Source organism: Scyliorhinus torazame, chromosome 29 (genome assembly GCF_047496885.1).
Source record: "Scyliorhinus torazame isolate Kashiwa2021f chromosome 29, sScyTor2.1, whole genome shotgun sequence".
Lineage (NCBI taxonomy): Eukaryota > Metazoa > Chordata > Chondrichthyes > Carcharhiniformes > Scyliorhinidae > Scyliorhinus > Scyliorhinus torazame.
The window spans coordinates 22,927,261-22,952,156 of NC_092735.1; the positions used below are offsets into that span (position 1 = coordinate 22,927,261).

At 49.0% G+C, this 24,896-nt stretch overlaps 1 protein-coding gene across 3 annotated transcripts in view; it reads left to right on the forward strand.

Moving 5' to 3' along the window:
• The window catches only part of ncf4 (neutrophil cytosolic factor 4), a 47,924-nt gene extending 26,164 nt beyond the window's left edge, over nucleotides 1-21,760 (forward strand). For all 3 annotated transcript variants that reach the window (XM_072492191.1, XM_072492193.1, XM_072492192.1), the window contains exons 7-10: nucleotides 968-1,066; nucleotides 5,606-5,757; nucleotides 10,406-10,471; nucleotides 17,285-21,760. In XM_072492191.1, coding sequence (XP_072348292.1) covers nucleotides 968-1,066; nucleotides 5,606-5,757; nucleotides 10,406-10,471; nucleotides 17,285-17,486 — 519 coding nt within the window. In that variant the 3' untranslated portion in view covers nucleotides 17,487-21,760. The remainder of the gene's footprint in view (nucleotides 1-967; nucleotides 1,067-5,605; nucleotides 5,758-10,405; nucleotides 10,472-17,284) is intronic.
• Nucleotides 21,761-24,896: the final 3,136 nt, after the last annotated feature.

Genomic DNA, 24,896 nt, shown 5'->3' on the forward strand with positions numbered 1-24,896 from the left:
TTGAGCATGGCCGATGCTCTACCTCAACACCTTACACCTGCTCCCTCCCCATACCCCTTGATGCTTGACTATGTTGAAATCTATTTATTTCCTTCTTAAATATATCCGGTGCCTTGGCCTCCAGAACATTCTTTGGTGGAGAATTGCACAGGTTCACCACCCTCTGAGTGAAGAAATGCCTACCCCATATCCTTAGATTGTGACCCCTCGTTCTAGATGTTCAAACCAGAGGAAACATCATCCCTGCTTCTAGCCTGTCCAGCCCTGCCAGAATGTTTTCCGTTTTAATGATATTGATATACCTTCAATTCACCAAGAGGCCGAGAGTGCGAGTGAACATAAGGCTTTATTAGTCGTGAACTTGCTTAGCCAGAGTCGGTGGTGCAGATGAGTGCCACCCACAGGTGACCAGGTTATATATGGCCCCGGTGAGGGCGGAGCCCACTGGGGTTACAGTACAGTACCTGGAAGCAGCTCGTATCACCACTTCCAGGTCAAAGGTTACATTAGATGGATACATTGGTTACAGTGTCATGCATTATGGTGAATACATTCACCACAGATATCCCCTCTCATTCTTCTAAACTCCAGTGATTAGAGGCCTAATCGAACCAATCTCTCGTCACACAACAACCCAGCCACCCCAGGAATCAGTCTGGTGAACCTTTGCTGCACTCCCTCTATGACGATTATATCCTTTCTTAAGTAAGGAGACCAAAACTGCACCGAATGCTCCAGATGTGGTCTCACCAAGGCCCTGTGCTGCAGCAATAAGACATTCTGTACTCAAGTCCTCATGCAATGAAGGCCAACATACCATTTACCTTTCCAACCGCTGTCCATATTTGATTGCTGCACCTCATATACCACTTTCAATTAATGTAATACTCGTGCTGTATCCTCACATTGCATCTTTGTTTAAGGTGCTGTTCCGAGTGTTGACACCTTTTTCATTTCGACCCATCAGGCTCTGTATGATTTTACCGGGGACAATGACTTGGAATTGACATTTAAAGCTGGCGACATTATCAATCTGCTAAAAAGAATCAATGACGACTGGTTGGAGGTAAGTGGAACTCAGCTAGCCAGTGCCTACTCTTATGGAAGATTGCCATATGTTCGGCTATGCACTGGAGTAATAATACGGGGATTGTGCTGTTAACATTGAGAACTTTCCACATGTATAATTCTTAAATTTAGGTCTGCACTATAGACAGACAGACATGAATAGATAGATGGATAGATAGATAGAGAGACAGAGTTAGATGGATGGACGGATGGATAAATAGACGGATGGACAGACAGACAAACAGATGAGATGGATGGATGGGTGGATGAATGGATGGATGGATGGATGGATGGACGGACAGATGGATAAATAGACGGATGGACAGACTGACAGACAAACGGATGAATGGATGGATGGACGGATGGATGGAACGAATGGATGGATGGATGGATAAATAGACGGATGGACGGATCAACTGTACCACGTTAGCAAAAGAAAGAAAGGTTTGCATTTATATAGCACCTTTCACAACCTTGGGATGTCCCAAAACACTTGGCAAGTAATGACGTGCTTTCAAAGTCACTGGGCGGGATTGAGGGCCGGCTTCGGATGGGAAAGTAGAGCTGAGTCCACAAAAGATCAGCTATGGGGGCAGCACGGTGGCGCAGTGGTTAGCAATGCTGCCTATGGCGCTGAACACCCGGGTTCGAATCCCGGCCCTGGGTCACTGTCCGTGTGGAGTTTGCACATTCAACCCGTGTCTGCGTGGGTTTCACCCCCACAACCCAAAGATGTGCAGGTTAGGTGGATTGACCACGCTAAATTGCCCCTTAATTGGAAAAAATAATTGGGTACTCTAAATTTAAAGTGGAGCTGAGTCCACAAAAGGTCAGCCATGATCTCATTGAATGGCGGAGCAGGCTCGAAGGGCCAGATGGCCGACTCCTGCTCCTAGTTCTTATGCTCTAATGCTCTGGGGACCCAGGTTCAAATCCCACCACGGCAGATTGTGAAATTTGAATTTAATAAATTTCAAATTCAATGAAAATCTGGAATTAAAAGTCTAATCATGACCATGAAACCAGGGTTGATTGTAAAAACCCATCTGGGTCATTCAAGTCCTTTAGGGAAGGAAATCTGCCGTCCTTACCCGGTCTGACCTCCATGTGACTCCAGACCCACAGCAATGTGGTTGACTCTTAAATGCCCTCAGGGGTGGGCAATGAACGCTGGCCCAGCCAGCGAGGCCCACATCCTTTTTTAAAAATAAATTTAGAGTACCCAATTATTATTTTTTTCCAATTAAGGGGCAATTTAGCGTCGCCAATCCACCTAACCTGTACATCTTTGGGTTGTGGGGGCGAAACCCACGCAGACACGGGGAGAATGTGCAAACTCCACACGGACAGTGACCCGGGGCCAGGATTCGAACCTGGGACCTTGGCGCCATGAGGCAGCAGTGCTAACCACTACACCACCGTGCCGCCCTTTCAAGGCCCATATCCTATGAATGAATAAAAAGAAGGTAGTTGGGGACTAAGAGATAGTTTCAAGTAAAATTATGTGTGTATAGTCGTCAGTTTATCTAAGTGTCACAGTCTATTATAGTCCATATCATGTGTGTTTTAAGTTAATAAATATTCTTTATTAACTGTTCACACAATGACTGGACTGTTCCTCACTGGGCCGAACAGCGGTTCCTCACATTGTGGTTGGAATTCTCCAGCCGTTGGGAATCTCTGTTCCCGCCGACAGCGTGCCCCCCCCCCCCGCCCCCCCCCCGTGGGTTTCCCAGTGGTATGGGGGGGGGGCTTCAATGGGGAATCCCATTAACAAGCGGTGGGAGTAGAGAATTCCGCCGCCAGCGAATACGCGCCTCCGAGAGACACGTGGCTAGGGGACCGGCGAATCCAGCCGGAAAAAGCGCATGTATCACAGCGAACCGGTGTTCCACGTCACCCTTCTGGCATTCGGGATACCCTCGCCTTTGGCATCAGCTGGGTTCGTAACAACGGCCTTGGCAGCTAATAATAATAATAATAACCTTTTATTGTCACAAGTATGAAGTTACTGTGAAAAGCCCACATTCCGGCGCCTGTTCGGGTAAGCTGGTACGGGAATTGAACCCGCGCTGCTGGCCTTGTCCTGCATTGCAAACCAGCTGTCTAGCCCACTGAGCTAAACCAGCTCAATAAACCAGCCGAGCTGAAGGCATGGCTGCCAACGGAGGAGCGATTAAAGTCGGTGAAGCGCGAGAGACTAAAATTGGAGGAGCGAGGGATAGCGAAAGGGGAAAAGGCCAGCGAGGGATTTGAACACCAGGACGGGAATTTTAAAACTGAGGCATTGCTGGACTGGGAACCAATGTAGGTCAGCGAACACGGGGCCGAGTTTGATGCGTTCAAATGTATTGCCCCTTGCTCCACCCCCCCCCCATAATGTTAACCCTACTGAAAATGTTACACTATAACAGAAGAAGGATAATTATTTTTCTTCCTCGGTTTCTCAATAATTATTTTTTTTTTTGCCTCGTTCTGTTTTTCCATTCCTCCAGCCCTTGCCCTTCTGTTAAATTTGAAATCCCCCCCAATTGTTTTAAAAGATAACAAGAATATATTTTGAAAAGATGGATGTGTTCTGCCGATGGCAGATGGTGTCCAGCTGTATTGAAACAACTGGGTCAACAGATGTGCTAAGTGTATATAATCGGTCTCTGGCAGGAGGGGACTTTTGGATTTGGCAAAGGTAACATATGGACTATTTCCTCTAATACGGTGACTCCTGGCTGCAACAGGTTGAGTGTGAAGCCAAAAAATGGCAATCTATGTTACAGAAACAACAAGTAGTCTAGCAAGCCGCAAAGTGCTCGCCTTCCACCTTGTTTGTGTAGTGAGAGTGTTTCGGCGGGACGTTGAACAGCATCCACTCATTATCTTAAAATCCTGAGTTAGGATGGAATGGCAAAAAGCCATTTGGATCATTGCCTCAAATAATCGGCCTCATTTGGAGACACTACCCCGGCGCTTCCCAAATTATTTTCCATCAGGGCCCCATTTTAATGAATCCATTGAATCCCGGCAGTGCCGAAGGAGGCCTTTCGTCCCAACGGGTCTGCACCGATCCTCCGAAAGAGCACTATACCTCGGCCCACTCCCCCGCCCCATCCCCGTAACCCCGTGCATTGATCATGGCCGGTCCTACACCTAACCTGCACATCTTTGGACTGTGGAAGCACACCAAAGCACCCGGAGGAAACGCATCATTCCCTCCACCATCGGCGCACAGTGGCAGCCTTGAGCGCCATCTACAAGATGCACTGCAGGACCTCACCAAGGCTGTTTCGACAAGCACCTTCCAAGCCAAAAGCCACCACCATCTTGCAGGGCAAGGGCAGTGGACACATGGGAACACCTCCACCTGCAAGTTCCCCTCCCAGCCACTCAGCACCCTGACTTGGAAAAAAAATCACTATTCACTGTCGTTGGGTCAAAATCCTGGAACTCCCTCTCTAACAGCACAGTGGGTGTACCTACACCACATGGACTGCAGAGATTCAAGAAGGCGGCTCACCACCACCTTCTCAAGGGGCAATTAGGGCTGGGCAATAAATGCTGGCATAGCCAGCGAGGCCCAGACACCTTAAATAAATAGAAAAACGTGTAAAACAGATTTTAGACAAAGTCTAGATCTACTCCTATCACTTGTCATGTGGGAGATTTCATAGAATTTACAGTACAGAAGGAGGCCATTCGGCCCATCGAGTCTGCCCCGGCTCTTGGAAAGAGCACCCTACCCAAGATCAACAGCGCCACCCTATCCCCATAACCCAGTAACCCCACCCAACACTAAGGGCAATTTTGGACACTAAGGGCAATTTAGCACGGTCAATCCACCTAACCTGCACATCTTTGGACTGTGGGAGGAAACCGGAGGAAGCCCACGCACACACGGGGAGGATGCGCAGACTCCGCAGAGACAGTGACCCAAGCCGGAATCGAACCTGGGACCCTGGTGCTGTGAAGCAATTGAGCTATCCACAATGCTACCATGCTTGCTAGACTGCTTCTTGTTTCTGTAACATAGATGTATTTATGTTTGTTGTTTTTCTCCTAAAATCATTAGAACAAAAGGAGCTGGAGTAGACCATTTAGCCCTTTGAACCTGCTCTGTCATTTGATAAGATAATGGCTAATCTACCTCGAATACACCTTTCTGGACAATCCAAATATTCCTTAATTCCCTTAGTACCCAAAAGTCTTTGGATCTATGTTTGAGTTTTCTCAATAACTAAGCATCAACTTCTCTCTAGGCCAGACACTGATTCACAACCCTCCGTCTGGAGAAATTTCTCCTCACCTCAGCCCAAAATGGCCGCCCCCATATTTTGAGAACGCAGCTCGAATTTCAGACTCCTCAACCTTTCCTTCTGCTTCATCAATCTTTCCTAATCTTACCTCATTCTTCTTTTCTTATCCCTTTCAGTCGTTTCCCCTTTTCCTCATTTCCATTCTGACCTCCTTCTGTCCGGCCACTCTTCCTGTTTTCGTCGCTGTTTACTTATTTGTTTCTTCCCTACCCCGCTCTCTCCCAAATTAGGGCGTTCTGAATGACTGCACTGGGATTTTCCCCAAATCGTTCGTGAGGATTATTAAGGATTTGTCAGAAGGAACGCTCAACGCGGATGGGGAACTCACGGATGCTCACTGGTTCCGATGCTTCTACCATGATATCCATTGTTGTGTGATCAGGTATGTGGTTGCCCAGTTCCAAAGAAGATTGCCAAGTAACTCGGGTAATATGGAGTCACTGGCACAGATTGTTACTTCTTTACCGTAGACTTTTTTCTGAGTTGTAGCTTCTGGATTGCTTCATCAATCTCCAATGCTTCATTTCTAACATAATCTAATTGTTATTTATTTTAAGGAATTTATTCCTGGTACCATGTAGTGTTCTTTGTGCTGCTTATTTCAGGATGGTTGGCATAGTGTTCATAAAGACCACAGAATAGCTTTTACCTTAAACAAAGCTATGATTTTATTTGCATGACTAAACTGGGATACGACACTTAGACCTTAAGAATACGCAACTGATCAATAACATCTAACTATACTCATCTACTGCTAATCTCACTACTGGTATAAACTATGATCTAACCTTACTCACACTATCTGCTCTGACGGTCTTCACTACTACCTCCTGCATACACTCTTCCCCTAAGGTCTAGCATCAGTGGTAGGTTCTTTACTCAGAGAGTAGTAAGGGCGTGGAATGCCCTGCCTGCAACAGTAGTGGACTCGCCAACACTAAGGGCATTCAAATGGTCATTGGATAGACATATGGACGATAAGGGAATAGTGTAGATGGGCTTCAGAGTGATTTCACAGGTCGGCGCAACATTGAGGGCCGAAGGGCCAGTACTGCGCTGTAATGTTCTATGTTCTATGTCACTGCCTTATATAGTTGTCTTTGCAGCTCCCTCTAGTGGCTACTCGCGATACTACATTAACCCTTGAAATGCTGACAGTTATGATAATACCACAAGCGAGAGTCCGAATATTTCCCCACTCAGCCGACCCTGCTCAGCAGAATTCAAATACAACCCCCAAAGAATACAACACTAAGTAATCCTTTAAGTTTTCCTTTTAACTTAAAAACACCTTTTAACAGAAGCACATTAGGTTTACATTCACTACTGAGAACATATATAATTCTGAATTCACCAAATAATCAAGAGATAGCCTTTTGATGGCAGAGAGAACAACAGTACACCCACTCTGTCTGGCTTCAGCTCCAACACTGAAAACAAAACCTGCAGCCTGCTCAAAAACAAAAGTAAAAAACTGACAGACAGACCAGCTCCACCCACTCTCTGACATCACTGCAGTAGTAAACACCCATTGCTTCAAGGTACTCTCACTACAGATATTTATATACACACCCATTTATAAACACCCATTTCTTAAAGGTACTCTTACATGGCACCTGAGCTGTTCCAATTTAATAACAACATCCCATAACCTTTTACCAAAACAGTAGGTTTGAATTCCTTCCAGAAAACAGTTAGCACTTTTAAATTATCAAGTAATCTGGAAACACCTTTTAACATGCAGAGAGAGACAAGACCAACTTCTCTGTCTGAATTCAGCTTCCAAATGTGAAAACCAAAGCAGAAAGACTTGGAGCCACAGCTCAGCTTCCAGCTCAAAAATGAAACTAAAAAACCCAGAGCCACAGCCCAGCTCCACCACACAATGACATCACTAAAGCCATTTGATAAGACACAACATTTCTTAAAGGGACACTCCCATGATGTTACTGTGACAAGCCCCTCGTCGCCACATTCCGGAGCCTGTTCGGGTGCACAGAGGGAGAATTCAGAATGTCCAATTAACCTAACAAGCACGTCTTTCGGAACTTGTGGGAGGAAACCGGAGCACCCGGAGGAAACCCACGCAGACACAGGGAGAATGTGCAGACTCCACACAGACAGTGACCCCAAGCCGGGAATCGAACCCGGGATCCTGGTGCTGTGAAGCAACAGTGCTAACCACTGTGCTACCATGCCAATGCCTGCATTTTTTAATGGAGTACAAGGGTCATTATGCCCTCTAGCCCTCATGATGCTCCATCCACTCTCATGGCACTCATAGCCCCATGCCAACACAGTGTCAACTCACGATCCCCCCACCAGCACTCATTAACTCCCATGGCTTCGTCCAGCCCTAATGCCAACTTAATACTTACTAACCACTAACCTAGCCCAATGGCCCCCACAGGCCCTCCATGCCAACTCAAGAACCTTCCATGCTCATTGACTTAGTATACATTCTGTACAGAACCAATGAGCACAGTAGTAACAATGGCATGTATAGAACTGCTCAGGAAAAAAAAACACCCATTCAAATATCTTCTGAAAAGGCAAAACTGCTGTTTCTACAACTGTGTAAAAGTGTCAATCAAACAGACCATTAAAATTTCAATAACAGAAGCGTAACCACATTGCATCTCTTAATCTCGTGCAAGTAAACACTGAGTCATTGACAAAAGAGATCACAGATAGAGAAACCTATTATAACCACATAACAATGTCTGTCAAGCGAAGACAACAGTTCTCTCCAGCTGTACAAAAAATCTCCCACTGAAGCTGAACTTCAAAGACCAGAGAGTCCCTGATTTGGTTCCCAGCTTGTGATAAATTTGTGATGCCAGTAATGAGAGCACCAAGGTTGATCTTTGCGGTGATGTGCTCCCTTCTTCTTGACTGCTGGAAGTGGACATTGTGTGAAAGTTGGATTGAATTTGGCTGAATGTCTGCCTTGGTTGGGGTAACTCGCCTTTACTTCAGGGGAAGAAAGGTCCTTTAGGTTAGGTTAGGTTGTCCCACAGCACATTCCAGTGAGGAGTTTGGGACAGGGGTCATTTTGTTTGCAAGTTGCGTTGAAAATCTGCCTCAGTGTAGTTAAGGCAAAGGTACGTTGGCCATCCATTTGTGTTACTCCCAACAATATCCAGAGGGCCTTGGCGTAGGGAGGTCCATGTCCTTGCTCCCTCGCTAGTGCCGGCTAATAGAAGGCAAACTAATTCCTAGTCGACATTACAATGCTTTCCACTTACCAGTGTTTAATGGGAATTGTGCGTTACTTTGTGGCAGCCAGGAGTGTCACTGAGTGCTGGAATGGTGTTAAGTAGGCTTGGGGCCTCTGAATGTTTGAAGTATTTTCTTGGCCACTCAACCCAACAATGAAGAACTCCAGCTGTGAGCAAACTGAGAACAAGGTTGCATTTAATAATTTAGTTGCTTGTTTCTTAAGAGACCCAATTCTTTTTGCTTTGGGCAGAATTGTCTCATGAAGCCCCCCCCCCCCCCCCGCCCCACCCCTTTGCTGGGCTCAAAGGCAGGCGGGGATGGGGAGATTTGACGGGTGAATTTACTGGTGTGAATTTCCTGCGGGATCTCTCGCTTGTGCCCGCCATGGCGGATCGGGAAATTACTGGAGCCCGGCGTGAAGCTCATTTGCATCTCGCGTATGGGATTCAGATGAAGGGCAGACCGCCCTCGCCTGATTCTCCGCGGCGCCAAAGGGTAAACACGCCAACGGCTGCGAAACACGTTTGGAAAACATGGCGTGCAGATATCGAGACTCCCCCGAACAATGCCCCGGGCTGCCTCCAGAGTTCAGGATGGAGGCCACCAGCAAACGTGGACTCCAGAACACCACAGCAATGAGAGAGATAGCTGGGCGGGAGGAGAGGGGGGCGAGCATCTGCCGGTGGACCTGCCAGACTGGAGGGTGTCCATCTTCCAGCCCCGGAATGTTCCCGTTGGTACATCTTCATTTTCAGGAGGTCCGCCTTCTTTCTCCAATATTGGGCCAATGATGTTGGGGGCCTTTTTTCAATGTGGTTTCTGGATAGGAGGGCGGACTAGGAGCCATCAGGCCTGCCCACCGTGGTGTACAGCGGGAAACACCCTGTCCCATAATTAATGGGGTGGGGAGCAGAAGCTTAGGCGTGTGTTGTCCCACCAGCCTCTGCAGCGGGAAAAGGCGCAGGCTTGAAGGGCCTGGTCCTGGGCTGTATTGTTCTTTGTTCTGAGTAACACTCCACGCTCCCGCCTCCGCCACGGGACTTGGTCCCAGGGTGAGAGATTTCCGCCCATTGAACCATGATAAGGCAGCACGGTAGCACAGTGGTTAGCACGGTTGCTTCACAGCTCCAGGGTCCCAGGTTCGATTCCCGGCTTGGGTCACTGTCTGTGCTGAGTCTGCACGTTCTCCCCGTGTCTGCGTGGGTTTCCTCCGGGTGCTCCGGTTTCCTCCCACAGTCCAAAGATGTGCAGGTTAGGTGGATTGGCTATGCTAAATTGCCCTCCCAGTCCAAAAAGGTTAGTTGGGGTTACTGGGTTACGGGGATAGGTTGGGAGTGTGGGCTTAAATGGGGTGCTCTTTCCAAGAGCCGGTGCAGACTCGATGGGTTGAATGGCCTCCTTCTGCACTGTAAATTCTATAATTCTATGATAAGACCAAGGCCGGGATTTTCTCGCGATTGGCCGCCAGTCGATGCTGTTATGTTTGGCTTGCTCACCTCACCCCCAGTGAACCCGCTTGGGGGGGGGGGGTCACCTTCGGCGGGACGGGAAGATCCTGTCGGCGGCAATCCTGCCCCCCCCCCCCCCCCCCCGCCCCCCCCCCCCGCCCAGGCTTATTTGGCTACATTTTAAGGCCTGAGGCCTGTTGAGCAGGATTAGCGCCGCAGGAATAGAGAGTGAAATTAATATACAATGGTGCTGTAAATGTGTGTGTGTGTGGTGGGGGGGTAATTATTAGTGAAATACTTCATTAGTAACTGTGTTACTGAAGTAGTTATTCAGTTTTCATGTGTTTTCTCTTTCCGCAGGGATGTAACTTTGAGAGATGGGGTCCCTGTACATATGGAATACACAGAGCTTTTGTCCTTGATGAGGTATTATTTAAAATATTCACCGTTTGAGCAGATTTCTTGCAGATTTTACTTTGCTATCAGCTTCCCTTTGTTTGAGCCGAATTTCAAATCAGTCACAAAGACGAGAGCATTCCACCCAATCAGAGGCAGTTTCCCTTGGAGGGGCAACGCCCTCTCAGCGTCTTAACTCCGAGCTGTACTCGTTTCAATAAATCACCTCTCGTTCTTCGAAGCTCCGATGAGTGGTTCTCTTCCCCACCCCCCCCCCCCCCCCCCCCCCCACCCCCACCCCCCGCCACACACTGAAGGATGTGCCAAACACACTTGGAGCTCCACCTTGTTTTCCAGAGCAAGCAACGAAGGCCTCCTCGATGCCAACCATCTGGTTTTCCAACCGGGCATCAGTCTCTTCCGCCCTTTAGCACCGTCCCCCCCTGGGAGCCAGTGAAAGAACCCATTGTTGATTGCTCCATCAGAGTGGATCGTGTTCGCAAAGGGGCCCTCCCTGAGGCTTGTCAACTCTCCAAGAACTTTCTGGAATCTCCAGGAATTATTCTCCGAGGCACTGCAGGAGAGCTCTCAGCGTAAGCTCTCCGGCACATTACTAGAAATAGTGCGTGTGTTTTTTCCACTGCTTCAAATGTTTGCTATGAAAACGCATTGAGGGGGAGTGGGGTGGGGGTGTGTGGGGGGGGGGTAGGGTCCATTTGCTTGCATTGGAGGAAGTTCTGGGAAGGTTCATTGGGTCCATTCCTGGGAAGAGGGGCGTCGAGTTATGAGGACAGTTTGGATAGGCTGGGCCTATACTCACTGGAGGAATGAGAGGCGAACTCCTTACAGTGGAGAAGGAGGCCGTTCGGCCCATCGGGTCTGCACCGACACTCCGTAAGAGCACCCCTACCTAGGCCCACGCCCCCACTCTATCTCTGTAACCCAGTGACCCCATCGAAACGTTGGACACTGAGGGGCAATTGATCTTGGCCAATCCACCTAAACTGCACGTCATTGGACAGTGGGAGGAAACCGGAGCACACAGAGGAAACCCACGCAGACACGGGGGAGAAACTCCACACAGGCAGTCATCCAAGTTAAAATTGAACCAGGGTCCCTGGCGCTGTGAGGCAGCAGCGCTAACCACAATCATATTGAAACATATACAGTTCTGCGGGAGGCTTAAGATGCAATGAGGGTGTCTCCCCTCTTCGGGAAATCCAGGACTGGGGGCATAGTTTCAGAATAAGGGGTCCCACATTTCAAAGGGAGATGAGGAGGAACTTCATCTTCAGAAGATGATCTTTAATCTTTGGAATTGTCTTCCCAGAGAGCAGTGGGGGCTGGGCCATTGAATACCTTCAAGACTGAATTAGGCAGACATTTGATCCTCAAGGAATGTGGGGGTGGGGAGAAACAGGAAAGTGGAGTTGCGACTATTGCCATATCGGCCATGATCTTGTTGTGTGGCTGAGCAGGCTGGATGGGGGCGAATGGCCTACTTTCGGGCCTATTTCTTATGTTCTCATGTGATTTGCATCAAGAAGCATTCAATCGAGCAACAAAGAGCCCGTTGACTTCTCAACGAACCACATGAAGGCAGTGTGTCTTGTGGATGGGTATACTGGCAGACTGAAGGTGGGGAGGGGCAGTGGGAGATGTTCGAACCCCAGGGATGCCCTACCGCAATGGTCAGCGACGTTACTCCACATCCGTAACCCCCCCCGCCCCCCCGCCCCCGAACGATGATTCATCATGAAGAGGGGTCAGCGACCAGAGATTTCGAGCTCCGCACGAGGCCATTCAGCCCATTTTGTCTGTCCCGGGTCTTTGCGGGACCCCAAAACCATAACTGCCACATGCCCCACAACCTGGAATCCTTAAAACTAAAATCAAAAGTTAAATCGCTGGAAATACTCAGCAGGTCAGGAATCATCTATGAGCGGGGGGGTGGGGGGTGGGGGGGGGGGAGAGAAACAGATTATCGGCCGGATCGCTGGCGGGTTACCTGGTGGATTCTCGCTGGTTTCCCCGAGGCGCGGGGTGCCCTCGACAGCGGTGGGAATAGAGAACCCCACCACCAGCGAACTTTGATCAAGTGAAAATCGACGGGGGGGTGGGGGGGGGGGGGGCGCAAGGAAAGAAGAAGACGATAGGATAGTTTGGAGGACCGGGCAAATGGGCAGCACGGTGACACAGTGGTTAGCACAGTTGCTTCACAGCTGCAGGGTCCCAGGTTCGATTCCTGACTTGGGTCACTGTCTGCGCGGAGTCTGCACGTTCTCCCCGTGTCTGCGTGCGTTTCCTCCGGGTGCTCCGGTTTCCTCCCACAAAGACATGCAGGTTAGGTGGATTGGCCACGCTAAATTGCCCTTTGTGTCCAAAAAGGTTGGGTGGGGTTACGGGGATAGGGTGGAGGCGTGGGCTTGGGTAAGGTGCTCTTTCCAAGGGCTGGTGCACACTCGATGGGCCAAATGGCCTCCTTCTGCACTGTAAATTCTATGTGTATGTCATCTATGTCTAACTAACCAAGGATTTCCTGGCAACAAAGCTAAAGGGATTGGACAAGTGAGGGAACAATAGATGAGGTGTGACTATCTTCCCTACATTCCGTTCGCTGCTTCAAATAATTATCCTTAAAAATAGCAATGATTCTGCCTCAAACCACTCCCTGTGGGAAAACATTCCCGGCTCCAACGTCGAAACGAGGAATTTCTCCTAACCTCGGTCTCAGTGAAAAGCTAACTGAGCTTTCCCGACAGGACGCCTTTCATGTGGGATCTGCTGGGGAAGACTTTTAACTCCACGGTCTGGGCCGGATTCAAACTCGGAGTTCAAAGAGGTGGATTTCTGGCACATCGCACCACATGAAAGCCCCCCCGCAACTCTGAATTCCTTCCACTTCACTAAGGTGCTAAATATCCCTCCCGGCCACGAGGGTGGGCAGGCAGCCACGGCTACGCTGGCAGAGACCGCTAACTACATGTTAAGCCCGGAGGAAATGAAAAATGAAATGAAAATCGCTTATTGTCACAAGTAGGCTTCAAATGAAGTTACTGTGAAAAGCCCCTAGTCGCCACTTTCCGGCGCCTGTTCGGGGAGGCTGGTACGGGAATTGAACCGTGCTGCTGGCCTGCCTTGGTCGGCTTTAAAAGCCAGCGATTTAGCCCAGTGTGCTAAACCAGGAATGTGGACATGTCGCAAAACGCTCTTCAATCATTGATCAAACTGCTGAAGGAGAGGGGCAAACTTTTTCTTCCTGCTTGGATTCAGCCCTGTGCCTTACCCCGGACGAGAGGCCAGAAGTCAGCAACTTAACAGGTGGAGAATTGTTGGCGCATGCCGACACTTTGACATGCCAACAAGCTACACTGCGTCATTCCGTTTAACAATTGGGCAAGCTTCTCCGAGCAATTGTCCAGTTGGTTTTATTGTTAATAATTATGACTTATTATAGAATCGCTGGAGTGCAGAAGGAGGCGATTCGGCCCATCGAGTCTGCACCGGCCCTCTAAATAATAATAATAATCGCTTATTGTCACAAGTAGGTTTCAAATGAAGTTACTGTGAAAAGCCCCCAGTCGCCACATTCCGGCGCCTGTTCGGGGAGGCCGGGGCGGGATTTGAACCCGCGCTGCTGCCTTGTTCTGCATTACAGGCCAGCTGTTTAGCCCACCGTGCTAAACCAGACCCATACCGAGGCCCACTCCCCTGCCCTATTGCCGTAAGTCTGTAACACCGCCTAATCTTTGGACATGAAGGGGCAGTTTAATCTGGCCTACCCACCTAACCCGCACATCTCTGGACTGTGGGAGGAATCCGGAGCACCCGGAGGAAACCCACGCAGACGCGGGGAGGCAGTGCAAAGTCCACACGGACAGTCACCCAAGGTTGGAATTGAACCCGGGTCCCTGGCGCTGTGAAGCAGCAGTGCTAGCCACTGTGCAACAGTGCTGCCCGTGTTTGATGTCAGCTGGTTTCCAATCTCGCTTTAGAGTATCGCCCCGACAAGCTCAGTGTGTTCTGTGCCTGTTTGCTCAGGGAAGTTCCCCAAGCACAATTGGCAGGCTGTGTTGGATGTCCTCATCTCAGCTCAGGATAGCGGTTGGAGTTCTATAACTACCCTCTTGGCCCTTGGCAAGGTTGGGGGAGGGGGAAATGTCAGTCGGGATAGCCAATTTCAATCCAGTGACTTCAATCCACGACCTCTGCCATCTAAAAGACAAGGGGTAGCAGATACCTGGGCACCCCACCAGCTGCAAGTTCCCCTCCGAGCCACACACCATCCCGACTTGGGAATATATCGGCCGCTCCTTCACTGTCGCTGGGTCAAAATCCTGGAACTCCTTCCCTAACAGCACTGTGGGTGTACCTACACCACACTGACTGCAGCAGTTCAGGCAGGCACCACCTCCTCAAGGGCAATTAGGGATGGGCAACACATGCTGGCCCAGCCACAGATGCTCACACCTCATGAACAAAGTTTAAAAAGTGACCCTGAAAAGTTCCGTTTTACCTCCCAAGTTGCAACAAATTCTTTCCCCAGAGGGTGTGAACTTAGGAATTCTCTACCTCAGAGGCCCACGGACACTCCTTGTCGGGTAGATTCAAGGCTAAGATTGACGGACTTTTGACATCTGACGGAATCATGGGGCTGGATTCTCCGCACCCCAACGCCAAAATTGCGGCGTGCGCGGGGGCGGAGAATCCATTTTCCCCGCACGGAATTGGGACCGGCGCCGGTTCCCCGATTCTGCGGGCCCCGCAAAGCACCATACTCGGAGAGTACGCCGCGCCGTATCGCACCTACCTGGGGCCATTGCCAGAGGCCCGCTCCGCCATTCTCCGCCCCCGACCGGCCGCAGTCCCGGCGGCATGGACCTAATGTGGTCCAGCCGGTCGGGATACCCGCGTGGCGGCTGCGGACTCAGTCCGCGGTCGCTTTTGTCGGGGGTGGGCCGATCGGAGTGCAGGGACCTTATACTCGGACGGGAAGTGTTTGTGCGGGCGGACAGGGTCGGGCGCGCGGCCGATCGGGGAGTGCACTTTCAGGGTCCAGCTCCGCGGTCCGAGCCCGCCATGGAGCACGGCGCGGCCGCTGGAGGCCGTACGCATGTGCAGCCTCCGACCCGGAAGTGCGGGGGCCCCGTATCTGCAGCAAAAGCTGCTAGATCTACGCCGGGTCCCTGCTACCCCCCTGCAGGGCGAGGAATATGTGTCCCTTTCACACCAGTTTTTCAGACGTGGAACTCCACAGTTTTGATCCCGGCATGGGGACATAGTCCCAATAACGGAGAATCCAGCCCAAGGGTTTTGGGGCTAGGGGCAGTAAGGTGGAATTGAGGCCAAGGAAGATCACCCATTATCCTGTTGAATGGTGGAGTGGGGCCTTGTGGTCTACCCGTGCTCTGATTCCTCATATTCTTGAGGCCATAGTGTTCGTGTGCTATCAGCTGGAGTGGCAGCCCATCCCCTAATTGCTCTTGAACAGAGTGGCTAGGCTTCCAGGACACGCCGGTGCGGAGGGGGAGGACCTCCCATCAGAGTCCTCGATGAACACTGTTGTCCAGCAACATTCCGTGGTAAATTGTGCGGAGCAGGACAGGACCTGGTTGTGATATCCCTGTGATTGGGCCGCTGACACTCGCTCTCTCGACAAGTAAGACCACTTGGCTGAGACACTACAAAGTGACAGACATCTACAGTACCCTATACCCCCAGGACAGAAAAGGGCGGGTTGGATTAATGAGTGGTGTGTTGAATGTTAACATTTCAAGAGTTACCGACCATATTGTACTTGGACGGGAACCACAATAATGAATGTTTTGAATAGGAAGTTAATTTTCACCATTGGAATTCCAGACTTGGATTAGGAAGTGTTTATGTTGAGTCGACAGAGTCAACAAGAGTGGCCTGTTTTTCCTGGGTTGTGGTGTCAGCACTTCCAATGTTTGGAATTAATTATCCTGCTGCAGTTTTGGTGGCATGCTCTTCCCTATGGACACCACACGGGATAGCACGGAAGGGTTGGAATGAGCCAAAGTGTTGGCTAGGTTGACGGGAGCCACTGGACTATCAAGGGGCCCAGTAATCAATGTCAGCTTGCTGGCCAAATGGAGGAGCCTCAAATTGAACCTTTTGACAAAGGACTTGCATGTGGGGAGGCGGTGGTGCAGCGGTATTGTAACTGGACTAGTAATCCAGTGACCCAGGGTGATGCTCTGGGGCCCTGGGTTCGAATCCCACCACGGCAGATGGTGAAATTTGGAACTAAAAGTCCAGTGATGGGGCGGCACGTGGCGCAGTGGTTAGCACTGCTGCCTCATGGCGCTTAGCACCCGGGTGCGATTCCGGCCCCGGGTCACTGTCCGTGTGGAGTTTGCACATTCTCCCTGTATCTGAGTGGGTCTCACCACAACCCAAAGCTATGTGCAGGGTAGGTGAATTGGCCACGCTAAATTGCCCCTTAATTGGAAAAAAAAAATGAATTGGGCACTTGAAATTTAATAAAAAGTCCAATGATGACCATGGTCAATTGGTGTAAAAACTCACCTGGTTCACTAATGTCCTTTAGGGGAGGAAATCTGCCTTCCTTACCCGGTCTGGCCTACATGTGACTCCAGCTCCTAAGCAATGTGCGGTTGACTCTTGCCTCTGAAATGGCTGAGCGAGCCATTCGGTTCAAGGGAAATTAGGGATGGCCAACAAATGTAGAACAAATTTAAAAAACGGCGGTGAGCCATCTTTATAGGTCCAAACACACATGTGTACTGCACAGTAGCACAAAGGCTCTCTTGTTGCGTGCTTTAGACTAAAAGCAGTTGTATTCTCTTGACATTCCAGGACTGAATTTGGGAACAAGGCCATTGCCCTGAATTACCGGGACCCAGAGGGGGACATGGTGCGCATTATGGACAACATGGATATTGAACTGATGGTGTTGGAGGCCAAAGGTCACTCGAAGATCCGGAGGCCTGATTTTGCCACTTGGGAGCTGCATGTGACCAGAAAGGATGATCTCTCAGTGTACAACACCAATCCGTGAAGCCGTTACTATGGTAACTTGCAATGGGGGTTATTCACCTACAAGAGTCTTTTGATTTGGTTCTTTTTCTGTGACCTACTCATTTGCTGAAAGGTATAATTTGGGTTGCTCCCTCTACATTTCAGAGATACTTAATTCCCCCTCATCTACAGTCTTTCTTCATCCGTTCTCCTCTAATCTAGGAAGATGAATTTGTCTTTGATTGGAGCGTGTATTAATACCAATGCTGCTCTATTTTTGACAAGGCGTGGTTTTATGGTCTTGCCCATCCCTGGGACCAGAAATTCCTGCCCGAGGTCAACGGAACTTTAGCTTGTCTGTCAAATTCTCCATCAGAATACAGGAGGGAGATTGAGAACCTAATGGAGTGGAGCAACAACAACAATCTCTCCCTCAATGCCAGCAAAATTAAACAGCTGGTCAGTGACTTCAGGAAGCAAAGCACTGTACACACCCCTGTCTGTATCAATGGGGCCGAGGTGGAGATGGTTAGCAGTTTCAAATTCCTAGGGGTGCACAACACCAAAAAATCTGTCTGGTCCACCCATGTCGACGCTACCACCAAGAAAGCACAACAGCGCCTATACTTCTTCAGGAAACTAAGGAAATTCGGCATGCCCACACTGACTCTTGACAACTTTTACAAATACACCATAGAAAGCATCCTATCGGGCTGCACCACAGCCTGGTATGGCAACTGCTCGGCCCAAGACCGCAAGAAACTTCAGAGAGTCGTGAACACAGCCCAGTCCATCACACAAACCTGCCTCCCATCCATTGACTCCATCTACACCTCCCGCTGCATGGGGACAGCGGGCAGCATAATCAAAGACCCCTCTCACCTGGCTTACTCACTCTTCCAACTTCTTCCATTGGACAGGAGATACAAAAGTCTGAGAACACGCACGAACAGATTCAAAAACAGCTTCTTCCCCACTGTTACGAGACTCCTAAACGACCCTCTTATGGACTGACCTCATTAACGCTACACCCTGTATGCTTCATCCGATGCCGGTGTCTATGTACTTACATTGTGTACCTTGTGTTGCCCTGTTATGTATTTTCTTTTTCTTTTCTTTTATTTTCATGTACTTAATGATCTGTTTGAGCTGCTCGCAGAAAGCTACTTTTCACTCGGTACACATGACAATAAACAAATCCAGGCCAACGAATCCAATCCAATCCATCCCGCCCGTGATGATCTGCACGGCATGCCGTACCAGGGGATTTAGGCCTCAGTGTTATTTCGACACCGCCTCTTGTCACCCTGCGCATCTAATGATCTGGATATAGGTCCTGACTCAAGTGGTGTCCAATGGGCCGGGACTTCAGCCTGGAGGCAAGTTCTGTGCAAATTTTGTTAGCCCACTGTCAGGTCTGGAAAACAGGAGGAGCAGGGCCTGGATTCTCCCTTTTGGGGACTAAGTCCCCACGCCCGCTGGAAAACGGGCGAGAATCACTCTGGACATTTTCCGCGAAGGTCCGGGGTGATTCCCTCTTTTCCAGGGAGCTAGCACAGCCCTGGCGTGCGTCCCGCAGCTCTGGCTGTCGGCGGCCGCAAGCAGGTCCTTCCATGCTCGTGGCGGCCCACCTCGGCGCAGGCGGGTATCCTGTGGTGGTCTGGTGGGGATTCCCTGCAGCAGAGCAGTCTGCTGGTGGTCTGGAGGGTCTCTGTCATGGGACAGAGTCCGGATCATGGGAGAGTGTCCCATGGCCGTCAGTTGGATTGTTGGGTGTTGGTTAGGGTGGGCAGCAGAGAAATCATGGAGAGGACTGGCTGTGGATGTTTCCGGAATAACTGCAACTCTCGGCCCACAAGCAGTGCTGCAAAGTCTCTTACCTTGCAGATTCAGTCCCTCTCTCTTCCATTAAGCTTCCAAGATCTGAGAAACACACCTTCATGTGTTTAAAATTACGAATTACTAATTAAAATTATGAATTACTAATTAAGAAGACAGGCCATCTCATTATAATATTTGGTGACCATCCTGCATCCTGAGGGAAGAATGGGTCCCGCTCCTTGTCCTCGCTCTATTAAAACTGGAAGTGGGCATTTTTAAGGAGTGTTGATTGCCCGCTGTTTTTGTCCTCTAACTTCAGACTTGAACCTTACCCACCCGTTTTTTTTGGGTTAAGATCCAGTCTTGCCTCGCAACCCAGATCCCTCTAACCGCATCTGCCTGCTCCCGAGCATTTGAAGATCTCTCTTGTGCCTCGCAATTGGACACAAACACTCACTGTAGCATCGGTTAAGGATGACTTACTTTGATTCGCACACTACAATTTAAGATGTACAGTTCAGCTTTTTGCATCTCTTTTAAAAAAATTAATTTTATAGATTATCAAAGAATTTACAGTGCAGAAGGAGGCCATTCGGCCCATCGAGTCTGCACCGGCTCTTGGAAAGAGCACCCTACCCAAGGTCAACACCTCCACCCTATCCCCATAACCCAGTAACCCCATCCAACACTAAGGGCAATTTTGGACACTAAGGGCAATTTAGCATGGCCAATCCACTTAACCTGCACATCTTTGGACTTTGGGAGGAAACCGGAGCACCCGGAGGAAACCCACGCAGACACGGAGAGGATGTGCAGACTCCGCACAGACAGTGACCCAAGCTGGAATTTATGGGGTGTGGGCGTCGCTGGCTAGGCCAGCATTTACTGACTATCCCTAGTTGCCCCTTTAGAAGATGGTCGCGAGCTGCCTTCTTGAACCGCTGCAGTCCCTGCGGTATAGGTGCACCCACTGTGCTGTTAGGGAGGGAGTCCCAAGATTTTGACACAGCGACAGTGAAGGAACGGCCGATATATTTCCAAGTCAGGGTGGTGAGTGACTTGGAAGGGAACAGTCGACCTCTTATTCTTATGCCCTGAGGTGGCTGGTTGCTAAGACACCTGGACCTCTCTCAGTTTCATCTGTAGCTATCGCAGAACCCTGTAAACTTTGACAACAGTGAGAGAGGGCAATAGCGAATTGACCGTATTGATTGTTTGATATTTATTGTCACATGTACCGAAGTACAGTGAAAAGTATTTTTCTGCGGCCAAGGGAATGTACACAGTATGTACATAGTAGACAAAAGAATAATCAACAGAGTACCTTGCCAATGGTACATCAACAAATAGTGATTGGCTACAGTGCGGAACAAGGGCCAAACAAAAACAACATAGGGAGTCGTGAATAGTGTTCTGACAGGGAACAGATCAGTCCGAGGGAGGGTCGTTGAGGAGTCTAGTGGCTGTGGGGAAGTAGCTATTCCTATGCCTGGATGTGCGGGTCTTCAGACTTCTGTATCTTCTGCCTGATGGAAGGGTCTGGAAGAAGGCAAAGCCTGGGTGTGAGGGGTCTCTAACAATGCTGTCTGCCTTCCTGAGGCAGCGGGAGGTGTAGACAGAACCAATGAGAGGGTGGCAAGAGTGTGTGATGCGTTGGGCTGAGTTCACCACACTCTGCAGTTTCTTGCGACCTTGGGCCGAGCCGTTGCCATACCAGGCTGTAATGCAGCTGGATAGGATGCTCTCTATGGCACATCTGTAGAAGTTAATGAGAGTCGATGCTCTGTTTCTTCCCTTCCACTGCGGCTAACGCGATATCGCAAATTGTACATTTAAGTTAAAGATTACCGAAAAGAGAGACTTGTTGAAGCTTTTCGCTTTGCACTCATCAGGACAAATGCAAGAAGACCAAATTTATAGAGGAGATGTTGCAATCATTTGAAATTTGGCATTCTTGCATTTGTCCTGATGCTTGCAAGAAAAACTTTGTCAATGCCTCTGTCTGCAACAATATTCAAGTTCTGTATTACCGGGTGGCTATTTAAGTTAAAGTTAATGTTGCCCTTTATTTTATACCTCCCTGTAGTACTCGATGTAAAGTTTAAACCGTCATTTTAACCCCCTTACATATCTTGTACAATTCATTTTATGCTTCCTAAGTTGTACTTTCATCAGTAAGGATTCCATTTAATCCCACATTCCATGAAAATGTATATTTTTTCATTTAACTCTTGACATGACTGTTCATGCAGGACAAGTGAAGGCTAGCACATGATCCCATCACCCAGCATTCTTGCTCTTTCACATTGACACTTGAACTATGTGCCTGTTGTTGAGTATTCATGTTTGTTCCTAGTCGGAACAAGGTCACTTTAAGAGCCAGATTACATGATGCACTGATGACATCATCGACCGTTTACGCGGGCAAATGGGCATCTAGCCGAACAGCCTGTAGAGTAAACACCTTTCCAATAAAGCTCTTGTTTGTTTGTATCTTTGCCGTCTGCAAGCCTATCTTTTAAAAAATACCACAAAGAAAACTGGCGATGAGGAAACGGGAACCATGCAGATTCCAGGAGAAGTAAAAAAAATATAGAAAAACCCGTTGATCTGCGCGCAGACATCCGAAAAGGATAAAGAAGCTGAAATCTTTGCTACACCAAAGTTGGTGAGGGAGGGGTGCCAAATATTGGTAGCAGCCATCAAAGGAACCAATATTTCTATGTAAATTTCAGAAGAAACAACATCGAAAAGAAGCTCACCACGTGCTCTGCCCAGAAAGATCTGGAACAGTACAGGGAGCACGCTGAGTAGCAAGTACCCGGCAACAATAGTTTAGAGCTGGAGGTGTTCCAAAACTCATAAGGAAACAGGCTGAGCTCATGGGTACCTTGTCTGAAAAGAGAAGTGAGGTAGCAACAAAACATTTGTGGCTCGTCGTGCTTATATATTTCATTTAAAAATGGTGCATAATTTTCACGTCGTGGGACTGTATGATGAGGACACTGAGTGGTGGGGCTCATATACTGAAAGATTTAATTATTTAGTCCAAGAGAATAAAATTGCGATAGATATGGTAGTCCCAACTTTCCAGAGTAAAATGGGAATCATAGAATCATAGAATTTACAGTGCAGAAGGAGGCCATTCGGCCCATCGAGTCTGTACAGGAGCCTGTGAAGAGCACCCTATTTAAGCCCACACTTCCACCCTATCCCCGTAACCCAATAAACCCACTTACCTTTTTTGGACACCCTATCGCGGTAACCCCACCTAACCTTTTTCGACACTAAGAGCAATTTAACATGGCCAATCCACCTAACCTGCACATCTTTGGACTGTGGGAGGAAACCGGAGCTCCCGGAGGAAACCCACGCAGACACGGGGAGAGCGTGCATGCTCCGCACAGACAGTGACCCAAGCCGGGAATTGAACCTGGAACCCTGGAGCTGTGAAGCAACAGTGCTAACCACTGTTCTACTGTGGGAAGGGGGGGATGGAAATTTCAACCTCCTGTGATGTCAGGTATAGCCAGAAAAAACAGACCCGGAGAACTATGGCGAGAACGTGGAGATATTGCAGGGCCACCTCTCGTCTAAACCTTTAGTCATGGCCGAGAGGTTCAGGTTCCACAAACACAACCAACAAGAAGGTGAATCAATCAGTTCGTAGTTACTTTGAAGAAATTAGCTGAATACTGTGAATTTGGAGAAGTCTTGAATGACACCATGAGAGACAGACTAGTGTGTGGGTTAAGAAACAAAGCTATCCAAAAAATGCTGTTAACAGAAAGCAACTTAAAGCTGAAGAAAGCTTTAGAAGCCACAATCTCTATGGAATTAGCAGCTAAGGAAGCCCAATAATTAGGGTTGGGCACTAGAATCCATAAATTGTCGGCTGAGACCCGAAGACAAACTCCGGTTCGAAATTGACACCGATGTGCAAGAACCGGTCACGCAATGGCAGACTGCTGATGCAAAGATGCAAAATTCTGGAATTGTGGTAAAAAGAAAAGGGCACATCAAACATGTGTTTTGATGAAAGGAACAACAATTTCCAAACAAAAGCTATAAAAAGCAAGAACCACAAGTGTATCGAATGGAAAACCGAACACGGGAAAAAGTATCCCCGTGATACAAAAAGGGCACAAAGAAGGACCACAGTCACATTCAGATGATGAACTGTCGTTGAACGTACTGACCATTGCGGGCACAACAAACCCGTTACCTGGTCACTCCTTTAATGGACGGACAACCAGTGAAAATGGAGGTGGATACTAGAGCAGCAGTATCATTGGTGCCAGAAACTATTTACCAAGAGAAACTGCGACATATTGTCATGTGAAAGTGCCTTTAAGAAATGGATGTTTAACCAATGTACCTTTAAGAAAACAGTGATGTCAGAGAGTGGGTGGAGCTGAGCTCAGTTCAGCCATTTTGAAGTTTCAGTTTTGAGGAAAAGAGCTTTGTGTGTGTCTGTGTTTGCAGTGAGCTGGATCTGCTGTGATCTCTGCCATGAAAGACTATCTCTGGATCATTTGGGTGATTTAAACTCATAAAAGTAAAGCCTTTAACCAGATGTGTTTCTGTTTAAAGATGTTAAGTCTCTGCGATGTTGAAAGGAATAACCGAAGGATTATTTAGTGTTGTACTATTTTTGGGGTTATCTTTGAAGTAAGGGGTGTTAAGAGATCTAATGTTTATTTAAAAGGGTTAAGTTGAGTTCATAGAATAAACATTGTTTTGTGTTTAAAAACCATTTGTCCATAATTGCTGCATCACACCTGGAGAACAAGCCATGTGCTCGGAAAAGCAACAAATACATTAAAGGGGGAGGTTGGTTGAACTCCATGATCCATTTTGGGGTTCTGAAAACGCCTCGCCCATCACCATATCATCTGAAAACCCTCAAAGATAATCCTAAAAACCTATACTGGGGAAGTGATTGTGTTGAGGGGCCGTATTGATGTAAATCTGCCGCTAAATAGACAGACCGCAGACTTGTCCCTGCCCATCGTTAGAGGTAACTATCCAGCCCTAATGGGGAGAACCTGACTGGAGAGAATCAAGATAAATTGGGCCGAGGTGAATCTCATGTCCGAGTCCGAAGCAGCTCTACCAAATATTTTAAACCACCATGGGTTGGATTCTGCGGTCACCAACGGCGAAATCGCGTCCGGCGAACGGCCGGAGAAACCGAATTCCCCATCAAATCGGGGGTGACACCGCTTTGACGATGCTCTGCTCCCCCCCACCCAAAGTGGCGTACTCGGCACGCCACATGTTGACGTCCTCAAGATATTGCCTGAGGCCCGCCCCCCCGCCGATGCTCCGTCCCAGATGGTCTCACCCGTCGGGAATGCGCCATGGCGGTTGTGGACTCAGTCCAGCGCGGCACAGTTGGGGGAGGGACGATCCGCGGGCAGTGGGGCATTATTCGGGGCTGGGGGAACTGTGGGGGGAGGGGGGGGTGATCCTCACGGCCACGGACCCGGCAATTCTTCGGGGCGTATCGGCAGCTAGAGCTGGGCGTTCTACGCTGCCGCCCTGCTAGCCCCCAGCAAAGCGGGGAAATCGGTGGCCATTTTGTGCCAGTTTTTCTGGTGTAAAACGCCACCGTTCCCACGCCGAC